This window comes from Stigmatopora nigra, chromosome 7, assembly GCF_051989575.1.
Source record: "Stigmatopora nigra isolate UIUO_SnigA chromosome 7, RoL_Snig_1.1, whole genome shotgun sequence".
Taxonomy (NCBI): Eukaryota; Metazoa; Chordata; class Actinopteri; order Syngnathiformes; family Syngnathidae; genus Stigmatopora; species Stigmatopora nigra.
In genome coordinates this window covers 6,763,203-6,774,278 of record NC_135514.1, presented here as the reverse complement: position 1 = coordinate 6,774,278, position 11,076 = coordinate 6,763,203, and the positions used below count along the sequence as shown (strand labels likewise).

Genomic DNA, 11,076 nt, shown 5'->3' with positions numbered 1-11,076 from the left:
TCAGTGGTACTATACAGTTAGTATTAATTTATATTATTGTAAGCTATAATACTCAATTTCATTACACACCTGTATGTACAGTAGTACTTTTATTTATCTTTTTTTCCCTACTAATGAGGTTTTTGCAAATGTATGGTTTAGTATGTATCCTGTGAAATTTATTTGTACGAATTCTTTTGAATACATTTAATAAAAGCGGTGGAAATAACTTTAACATGCATGCCTTTTTATTTGAAAATGGTCTGAACATGAATTGAGTGATGACAATTGTATTCATATATATATATATATATATATATATATATATATATATATATATATATATATATATATATATATATATATATATATATATATATATATATATATATATATATATATATATATATATATATATATATATATATATTCATATTCATAAAATTTAGTATGATCTCAATCAAAATCACAAGAATAAACTATTACAACAACAATAACACAAACAAAAAAGCGTGCACTTATTATGAAAGTGTCCCGAGAGGAAGTTAAACCATGCAGAGACCGGCTTCCGACTGTATGGAGATGTTGCTTACATCCTTTTTCAAGACGGGGAAAGTCCCTAAGACATAACCACTACGGCTCCTATCGTCAGTGCCTCAAGGTTTGTCTTCTCTCAAATAATTTGGAAATTTAGTTAGTCTCAGTTGTCAGTCTTTGAGCTTGATGTTGTGTTGTTGTTGTTGTTATGACCCGATCTGCCAGCCCTCTATTCACTCGTTTAAGGGTTATGAATGTGGTGTTTGAATACTGAACCTAAAATTGAATTCTTACAAATGTATATATCGAATAATAATTATGTAATAACTGGTGTGGTATGTATAGGTTTTCCATTTTATGTAATGTTAATAGTTATTCATGTTTCGCTTACTTTCGTTATGACTGCACAGCGCACGTGAAACAATAAAATGAACTTCCTGTGACTGACTGGTCTTAAACCAAGAGAAATGTGATTTTTCTTCATTTGCAATTTCATTTCAAATAATTTGTGCACAGATTTAATTGTGATAGCTAACTAATATTGCATCGTGCGAATGGGTTTCTTCGCAGATGGCAAGTGGCATCAACCTGTCTCCCCTCTTTTGCATCCTGGTGGGCATGTCATTGATGGCATCCTTAGATGGTCGACCCTCCATAGTCAAATCTGAATTCAACAGGACTGTTTGGAAAGGTACCGGCACCAAAAAGTCATTCTTTACGCCTTCTGTGGGAAATTGTATTAATATTAGTACAATTTTGAAATTGGAAGTCATTTTTAACTATTGTAAACCATTGAAAATGTCTTTAAATGTATCAATATTAAAGTTATTTGAAGTTTTGCTGCAAAAAAATCAACGGGAAAGGCATTTTTATGTTTGACATACTTTCAACTCAATTGTATGTCTTTTATATGTAAATAATTTACCATTTACAATTGGTGTGTGTATTAATTTTTGATTTCAAGGTATAGTTGGAGAGGTTGCGAGCTATGCTGATGTGGCCAAACAGATCATCGACTTGGCGGTGTTCGGACCTGCACAAAACCGTTCTTACAGACGCCTTGCTGACTTCACTGATGCCATTGGGAACCGTGTCAGTGGTTCAGTTAATCTGGAGATGGCAATAAAATATATGCACAATGCTATGATGCAGGACAAATTGGACGTCCATCTGGGTGAGTCATTATCACCTAAACGTGGGGCATCACATGCCTGCTCCTATCTTTACAGGCTTGTTAAAATGTACTGCTTTAAAAGAGGATTAAGTTGTGGAGAAAAGTTGCTTGTTTGTAACATCATCTTGTTCGTTAGTATTGTCTGGCAGTTAGAATTTTAGAAAATATATTACGCGAAATTTGTGTTTTCCGTCATATATCAACAAGATGCAATAAGATAGGTGCGCTGTTTTTGAATAAAAAAAATAAAAAAATACTAATTAAAAGAATCCTCATGCCATACACAGCCGGCATCCTGTAAAAATTGTGACGCCTTTCTTTGGTTGTTTTTTTTGTTTTTGTCACCAGAACCGGTAAAAATCCCACACTGGGTCAGAGGAAAGGAGAGTGCAGTGATGACTTTGCCAAGGACCAAAAATTTGGCTATGCTAGGACTAGGAAGCAGTGTGGGGACGCCGCCTGAAGGTCAGCCATACTAAATAGATTTTATTTTTCATGATGTTATTTTTTCATTGTGATTTTCTTGTTTCCTAAAAGAGGCTTGTGACAATTATAAATAATGCCTACAAATATCTTGACTAAAGATACATTGCACATCTTCCCTTCAGTGATTAACACAATGCAAGTTTCTAGACTGAAATAAATGTTAAACTTTACAACCTATTGCAAATATTTTTTATTTAACCATCATTGAAACATGACAGCACATGATCGTTTAACATAAAAAAAAAACATTTGGACGAAGACCCTACTCCAATAGATATTTGATGCTCTTTAAAGACAAATAACACTTGTTTATTTGAAATATATGCCTCACATCCCTTTGTTTACAATCTTCCCTGTCTGAAGGCATTGAGGCGGAGGTGTTGGTTGTTAGTTCTTTTGAGGAGTTAAAGCACAGATCCAGTGAGGTCCCCGGGAAGATTGTAGTCTACAATCAACCATTTGTCAGCTATGGCGAGACAGTTGCTTACCGTGCATATGGTGCCTCGGAGGCGGCGAGTTTTGGGGCAGTGGCCACACTCATTCGATCCATCACGCCGTTCTCAATTAATAGGTGCTCATCTACATGTAGACTTTATTGCCTTACCGTATTATGTATTATCATGCAAATATTCAATTTGTCTTCTTTTTGCCTTCTTTAGCCCACACACAGGTTGGCAAGACTACCGAGATGGTGTCAAGCGCATTCCTACGGCATGCATTACCATAGAGGATGCTGAGCTGATGTGGCGTATTGCACATAGGGGACAGAAAATCACCGTGAGACTCACAATGGCTGCCAAGACACTCCCAGATGCCGACTCCTTTAACACGGTTGCTGAGATAAAAGGTTGGCAGTACCCAGAGCAGGTAGGACCTATTTTATTTAATCCCTCTCCTATATATGTTTAAATGTGTTTATGGGCCATCTTGCTTTTTAAATGTTCAATCAACTTACACACACACACACACACATTGTATTTTTTGGGGAACTTGGAAGTCACTTTAGTAAATTATTCCTCCTGTTTGGTGGTTACTAGTGGAAAGGATGAGCTAAAATATCCAACTTGACTATTCCACTTTGTATTCCTGTACAGACGAGAAACAAAGTTTGATAAAAGTAGTTTTATGCATGAAATACATTTTCTGACAGTACTGTGAGAACATCTCTACGCATGTGTTTCTTATTAGCGACTACCTTCAAGGAGATGTTTGTTCTCTCTGTCTCACTTAAGAGGATTACATAAAAAAAGACTATGGTATATACAGGAGATTTTTGACTGAGGTTTCTAAAGTGTTGGAACGTGGGACAGTTGAAAGCCTTTAAAGTTCTTTCAAGACATTTTTATTTTTGAAGTAATACTCTTTAGTGCTCCCATTTTGGCTGAATGAAATGATACCCAAAGCTGTGTTTTCTGTATTCATCATTGTTCCCAACAGCTTCTTCTTTCTAAAGACCAGGAAGTCTGATGAAAATGTCAATCTATTGTCTAAAAACAACCAACTAGTATGCCAACTACAGAAATTTGATTTGCGGTTAGATGTGAAAGATAATGTCCAGCAGGGTACATTTTGTTCAGTAAAAAAAAAAAAATCTTGATCATAATTTTATCCTATATCACATCCTACAACTTGAGCCAACATGCCCTGTCAAGTGTCTTATACAGATTTGTTTTAAGTTAACACATACCTTTCTCCCAACAATAATGGTTAGGACTTGATATTCGGATAAGTTTTCTTTTTCTACACAAATCTCTAAAAAACATCCTAGTCTCGTAGTACTGTACTAAAATGTATTTCGAGGACAAGTATTATATACTCTTGTATACGATATTAGGGTTAGTATAATAGATGCAGTGCATCTGGACTGAATGTCATGAAATTGTGAAATGCTTCTTCATCATTAATCATTTACACTGTAATATAGAGACAATAAAACAATTAGTTAATCTGAGAAAAACACTGTTCCCTTGAACAGGTGTATCCAAAATGTGACGTGTGGCATAAGTATAGAAAAGGGAACTGAAACACATGACATTAGTGAATCATTTGTTTCTTGTGGCTTTTCCCCTTTGCAGTTAGTTTTTGTAATAAAAAACAATTACAAGAAGAAATACAATCGAACATTCACCACCATTTTTTAGGAATCTTAAAAACAGAATATTTAGTTTTTCCCCTTGATTTAAAAGATATTTTTCAAAAATATATACTGAAAATGCATCCCTTTGGAATGCACTGTAAACAAATTCATAAAAAGATGTTTTTTTGTTTTTGTTTTTTAATAAAATAAAATCCCTTTTTTTAGATATAAAAAACATTTTAATAAATGGAGTATTTCCTAGGAAAAGGGTCAAAAATAGGTTTTGGATAAAGTTTTGTATCTACAAATGATCTTTTTTTTTCTTCACACCATTAGTTTCCTTTTTTTGTGGGCCAAATTTGATTGGCAAAGCAGAAAAGCTCTATCTCCCGTTCAATGTCTCTTGCTGACCTTAAAAACTGCAGCATTTCAATATTTAGTTTGTTTTTTCGATTATAAAACAGGGCCTTCGATCCTCTGTTTCTTTTTCAGTGATGCAATTCTTCTAGTTCAAGGTCCATATTTTTGTTTGTCCGTCTCATCCCACTTACGGGAATTCAACTTAATCCAACATTACTGAAATTTGTATATCTTTGTTTTTTGTTCAAGAGAAAAAATATATATCTGATCTTTTATGAATATTCTGTTTTGTGCCAGGTTGTCCTATTAAGTGGTCATTTGGACAGCTGGGATGTGGGCCAAGGTGCCATGGATGATGGGGGCGGAGCCATGATTTCCTGGGAAGCGCTGTCACTCATAAAACAACTTGGTGAGCCAAACTATGACACACACAAACTGTCAACAAAGCTGAGTAAATGTTACGCATAGAATTTGTAGAACAGTACAATAATTCCAAAAAGTTACATATAATCAGTTTGTAAAGAAAATGCCTCAGAAAATACTACCCAACTGTCATGAAAACATAATGAATATTTTTCATAATGTTATAATATTATTGATCTGGAAGCTCTATTTTATTTGAAAGATGGATGAGCAATTTGCTGCATTAGAATTTGAGATGATTTACTCAACTAATTAATAAATAAATATTTTTGTTTAGACATTTTAATAAAAAAATGTATAAAGGCATACTATTTCTTCCCAAAACAATAATATCATGTACTTATTATGGTTAAATATATTCTAAACAGATGTATCAACTGTTACAAAAACAGCGATAAAGGTTGAAAGGACAGTTACATTTTGAAAGTATAAAGTTGTACGCACTGGAGGAAATGTTCATTTGTACTGTAATTTGTTTCCAGGTTTACGTCCAAGGAGGACCATGCGCACCGTGCTGTGGACAGCTGAAGAACAGGGTGGAGTTGGAGCACAGCAGTACTTCAACCTTCATAAGGTCCTACACATTGCTTGTGACGAATAGAAAAAATGCCACTGCCAAATAAATGAAATGGCGTACAAGTAAAGAAAGTCAGGAAAGCATCCGGTAACTTCTGCTATGTGTGGCTTTGGCCGCCAGTTATTATCAATTCTTGGAATGGCCTCATGTTAAATCTGACATCTGACATTCACGGCAGTTTATACAGAGTAAAGAAAAATCCAACCTGGCCCACTGTCAAATAAAATACAATAAAAAGTAGTTACATAAGTTATCATCTGCCATCTAGTGGAAGAGCATATAATATATTTTCCTACTGGGCTCATTTCATAAGGCTAGGTCATTTTGTACTGCCAAATTTGCATACAGGGTGTCATAGCATATGCCTTAGCAGCTCATAACTACATTGTCTATTGTTAGTTTTGCAGTTTAACTCTGTGAGTAAATGATGGGAGCCAGACTAAATTTTAAAGGAAATAATTTCCAAAAAAAATTGAAATAAATGTTCCTGAACATATGGAAATGTAGTTCAAGTCTTAAAATGTCATGTTATCAGGCAAAAAAGGATATATAATTTCATTTTAGGGGGAGACACTGTATGTACTTGTGCCTATTTCTACATTTCTGACTCATTTCAATAATTTCTTCAATCCAGTTGAATCTGTCCAACTTTGATATGGTCATGGAGTCCGACTTGGGGACTTTCAGCCCAGTGGCTCTGCAGTTTACTGGCAGTGTTGCAGCACAAAAGGTGAGATATTTACACCTCAATCACAAACAAACAAGCTTCCCCAAAAAGTTGGGACAATACAAAGAGTGACATAAAATGTAATGATCAGAAAATGTATCATTTTATAATGTGTACGTGTAAAGAGCTGATGAGAACTTGTTCATGTGTGTACTAACAGGTAATGGAGGAAGTGGTCAAACTGTTAGCCCCCCTTAATACAACAAAACTGGAGGCATATGGTGAGGGTACGGACATATCACCTTGGATGCAGGCTGGGGTACCAGGTCAGTTTAATCATCAGGATGTTACTCACCACAAAGGGAAATATTACTAAGAATTGTATCCTTATTTCTGTGGATAATGAAAAGCCGACCACATATGAAAATGCTAACAATAGAGTTTCACTTCCTATTTACCTATCAAAAAGTTGGAAACATATTATTAATTTACTGTAGTATAGTTTTTTCTTGTCTTTTTTGTACCTATTCTTTTTAGCTGCTTAATATGCTAAATGCACTATTAAACAAGTGCTTTCCAGCAAAAAGAATCATGTTGAACAATTCAAAAACAAATAGTATTTCATTTTTTATGCCTGTATGACTCCATCCCTTTTATTTTTTATATTTTAAAAGATGTTTTCTATTATGACAGAATCTGTAAGATGGATAGTGATAGCCAAACAGACATAAGTCATTTCTGCGTATGCTTGTGTCTGTCAAATAGGTGCCAGCCTCCACGTGGCCGATAGTAAATATTTTTGGTTCCATCATACCGAAGCTGATACCATGACAGTTCAGAACCCTCGAGAGATGGACCTCTGCTCGGCATTGTGGGCCGTGGTGGCTTATGTGGTAGCAGATCTCGAGGACATGCTGCCGAGGTAGTAATAAGGGGAAAGGGATTTTCTCAACCTAATTCAGAAGTCTTTAAATTGGTGACTCCAAAAGATAGCCTTACCTAATAATAACATTGCACATAACACTCATACCAATGTGAATTGAGAATGAGGGAAATTTTTTTGAGGAAATTTATGCTGTCATTTTTATATTTGTATGTTTTTTTTAAATTATTTTAGCATGTCAAGAAAATGGCACTTTTATTTTTTTCCCCAATTTGGACATTTAACAAAGTACATTTTTGTTTTCACCTTGTGAATAAACTGCCATTTCTTTGAATCACTTTTCAAGAGCATGGCATTCATCTAATTTGATTTTTATGTCTTTTGAGCAGCAAAAGTAGCTACTCTAAGTGTAAAGAGCTGTCAAGTCACTGGTAGTTCAACTTGTTTGTTGCCAAGGATGGCTAAATAATACACAATTGCCCAATCAACTGGTATGTCTTAATTCCCAACAGTGATGTCAACCAGTGTCTACAATAGACTTTTTTTTGGAAAGTGTGAGTGTTGCACTGGATCATGTTGTAACTTGCAATGTTCTTTAAGTCACTTTTTGTCAGAATGTGCTGGGCTCATGGGCCGGTTTCACACACACCCACACCTAGGTAGAATGAGTCACACGTCTGCACTGACACAAATTGCATGACGCTACATGCATACAACAAACAACAGACATCACTTCCTGGAGATGGCTGAAATCAAGTTTAATTATTCACCTTATTAAGAACTCTAATATTGTTGGCAATTACGCTGTCATGGAGATGTTTAACAACAGTACATTACTGTTACATTATACATAGGTGAGAAAATAGTTTACCAAAGGGTCATTGAACTTTTTGAAACTGAAAGCTATTTTTACCAATATTAAGTGTCAAGGGCAACCGGTTGGATACAAAGCATAAACAAAATCATTTCTCAAATTTAATTTTCATCATTTTTTTATTAAAAGTAATCTCTAAAGAGAAATGAATGGGTTGAGGATTTATCAGAATATTGATTTATCATCATTTAACAAGAATTTTCAAAATGTAACAATGTATAAAATCTGCAGTTGTGGACAATTTTAAGTCTGATCACTGTGAGCAACTTAATTCCACAGGTAAGGTGTTAGTGACCCCTGGTGGTATAGGTAACAGTTAGAAGTTTTTTTTTAATGTCTGCCTCATCGTGGACAGAAGCCATTCAAAAAGCATCCTGTTTTCCATTTTTTAATCAGTGGAAACAAAGATTAGACAGTCACTGAAGTGATTATAATACAAATGCATAATAAAGAATATTCAAATAATTAAAACAGAGGTAGTCAGAATAACAGCCTCAGTAACAGGATAAATAACAATTCTGCAACAAACTTGTCTGAATCTTGGAAGTGATAGGAAGTATGAGAATCGTGTTTAAGTCACAATAGGCCGTCTAGAGTTGAACACCTTCACACCATGTTGCATTGAAGATCGAGCGTATTTGGTCAATAGCGCTCCCGTGGTCTGTTTCTCCCCACACAGGTCCCTGAAAAGCAAGCAGCATAATAGCCTTAAATGTGTGATATGGTAACATAAAAAACAAATAACAAATCCTTTCACTTTCTTTCATTGCAGCTTGAAAGAGTGCATTTTGCTGTTTGCACAATTTAGTCAAAGAAGCAACGTGATTCAACAAAATTAAGAAAATAAAACAATTTTCAAACTGGTTCAGAGAGAAGCGTATTACATACCAGAAGGTATTATGCTTTAGATTTAAGTTTGAATTCAGATCAAATTTCATCCAGGACTCGTGGCCCATTGAGTGCAGTACCTTTATTTAAAAAAAGATGCCACTCACGCTATATAAGGTGTAATATCCTCTTCCGTCCATTTCTCTCTCAGTGTAAAGAGATGGTTGAAGCGCTCCAGAGTGTTCTCTGGAAGATCTTCAACCTGAAGGAGGCAGATGGTCTCAGGGCGAGAGGTGCAGTCAACAAGGGCCACACTCTAAGAAGATCAAGTGCAATGTTTTCAGTATGTTCTCTATTCACTTATTGTTTGTAACGAAAACGTTTTACTAATTGAATCCAAACCTTGAGCTGGTCTAGACTGGTCCTCATGCCATCTGGTACACTCTGTTGCCACACCTCCTGAAATTCCATCAGGTTGAACTTGATGGCATTCTTCAGCAACATGACGGCAGTAACTCGACAAACTTTAGCCTCATCCAGCGCATAAAACACCTTGTCTTTGGATGCAAATAGACATATAAACTCTTATTTTTCAATCCCTAAAGATCTGCAAATGTCTCTCTCTCACCATTTTGGTTGTAACGTAACCCGTAGCAGTTCAAGCAGTGTTCGATCATCTCTCTGCAAATGACATTATGTTACTGCAAACCTTTTCATCTGTTCTTGTGCTGTAGTGTCAGATGATGCCAACCTGGGCTCTAGTGGGCTTAATTCCTCCAGACTGGTTTCCAGAGGAACCTTATCGATAGCCCACGACTCGGAATCCATTAGCTGAGTCACATGACCAAGCAACTTCATCTCGTAGTCAAAGTCGAGCACACGCCACCGACCTAGTGGACAACAACAATGCACATATAAAAACATAATACCTTTAAGGACAACATTAAAAATGGCAGTGGTGTTTTGACGCTGATAGTGAAGTATTTATTGAAGTGTCTTTATAATTGTGTTTGTCACCATTTATCTGACAGGCGTGGATGGTCTTTAAGTGGTTCTTCAGCTCCTCTTCACTGGCTTGAATCTTCTCCAGTAGATCGGCCATGGTGTACTATGGAAGATGGGTATGCACACTGTTATGTCTTGTTTGTTATTTATGGAATAGATCTGATGAGATCTCTGTTGAGAAACTCAGTTGATGGGAAGAAGTCCCATGTGTATGCAGAGTATGTTTTGAGGTGCACGTGATAAGAAAAAGTATAACAATTTACCGTGTTTTCTGTGTTCTCCTGCTGCCCTCCCAAGGGAGGCCCTGTATATGAGTTCTCTTTTAAGACTCTCATTAACTTCTTCACTTTAGGACGCTGTCTCTTGACTTCCCAGTAGCTGTTGCATAAGCCCCAGACCTGCAACGAGAAAATAACCAAATTCTGACCTTGCGTTTTGTACATTTTCATCATCTGTGGAGCCTGATGGCCCTTAAGACCTTCTCTGCTAACATATAGTATATTTACAACTCATTTTTCCCATTTCATCCAACACTGTGTAGATATAGTAATCAAATCCAGTCTTGATGTCATGTTGAAGGTGATTTGGTGGCTTTCAGTCAAATACCTGAGCGTGAACGACATGTGTTATCTCTTGGCTGCTGCTAAGTTGTTCAGATGTTTTGCATCCTGGTAGAAATAGTAGCAGGTTGGACGTGTCTGCTATCTTCAAATCGTAAGTTTTGTCTCCGCTACATAACACAGCATGCTCATCTTTGTCTCCTCTGATCACCAAGCTGCCAGGAAAACAATTATCATCCACAGGTCCTTTTAAAAACATACAATTTTCACCTACCTGTCCCCAGCTTCAATGTGTTTGCACAGTGTGTTATCCAGTTCCATCAGGCAGTAGTCTGCAGATGAGACGTTCTCTCCAAATGATAAACATTGAATCGTTTTCTGCAAGTCGTCCTCATTCAACTTAGCTATCTCAAGTGTCGCCTGAACCTCCTCCAAAGTTCTCATTTTGAACTTAAAATGTTCAGAATAAATCCTATTTGCATGTAAACGAAATTAAATGCGGATTTTTTAAAGAGAAAAATAGTACTAGGTACTTGTCAAAATTACGCGCGCTCTTATGTCGCCGGAAGGAAGTTGAAACTACGTTCAATGTAAAATAAAATAAAACAAAAACAATTCGTGGTAAAACCAATGCAAGCATGACCAT

The 11,076-nt window shown here is 36.0% G+C and overlaps 2 protein-coding genes across 2 annotated transcripts; one reads left to right on the top strand and one right to left on the bottom strand.

The window, feature by feature from the left end:
- Positions 1–522: 522 nt before the first annotated feature.
- On the top strand, positions 523–7,501 carry LOC144199444 (carboxypeptidase Q-like). The gene is made up of 11 exons (XM_077721083.1): positions 523–640; positions 1,087–1,207; positions 1,481–1,690; positions 2,039–2,155; positions 2,540–2,747; positions 2,836–3,043; positions 4,911–5,022; positions 5,519–5,610; positions 6,248–6,343; positions 6,501–6,606; positions 7,046–7,501. The coding sequence occupies exons 2-11, from the start codon at positions 1,087–1,089 to the stop codon at positions 7,204–7,206; spliced, it is 1,431 nt and encodes a 476-aa protein (XP_077577209.1). The 5' UTR covers positions 523–640; the 3' UTR covers positions 7,207–7,501.
- Positions 7,502–7,904: 403 nt separating this feature from the next.
- On the bottom strand, positions 7,905–11,019 carry dscc1 (DNA replication and sister chromatid cohesion 1). The gene is made up of 9 exons (XM_077721084.1): positions 10,705–11,019; positions 10,477–10,645; positions 10,134–10,268; positions 9,883–9,973; positions 9,617–9,755; positions 9,494–9,546; positions 9,268–9,422; positions 9,033–9,181; positions 7,905–8,720 (listed from the first exon to the last, which is right to left on the bottom strand). Exons 1-9 carry the CDS (start codon positions 10,872–10,874, stop codon positions 8,609–8,611), a joined length of 1,173 nt encoding a protein of 390 aa, XP_077577210.1. The 5' UTR covers positions 10,875–11,019; the 3' UTR covers positions 7,905–8,608.
- Positions 11,020–11,076: the final 57 nt, after the last annotated feature.

Coding starts and splice junctions, on each gene's coding strand:
- dscc1 (XM_077721084.1), bottom strand. CDS start 10,874: ATGAGAACTTTGGAGGAGGTTCAGGCGACACTTGAGATAGCTAAGTTG. Junction 10,269..10,476: donor CACATGTCGTTCACGCTCAG/GTATTTGACTGA, acceptor TTCTCGTTGCAG/GTCTGGGGCTTATGCAACAG. Junction 9,423..9,493: donor GTTACGTTACAACCAAAATG/GTGAGAGAGAGA, acceptor TTGCATCCAAAG/ACAAGGTGTTTTATGCGCTG.
- LOC144199444 (XM_077721083.1), top strand. CDS start 1,087: ATGGCAAGTGGCATCAACCTGTCTCCCCTCTTTTGCATCCTGGTGGGC. Junction 2,156..2,539: donor TGTGGGGACGCCGCCTGAAG/GTCAGCCATACT, acceptor CCCTGTCTGAAG/GCATTGAGGCGGAGGTGTTG. Junction 6,607..7,045: donor GATGCAGGCTGGGGTACCAG/GTCAGTTTAATC, acceptor TCTGTCAAATAG/GTGCCAGCCTCCACGTGGCC.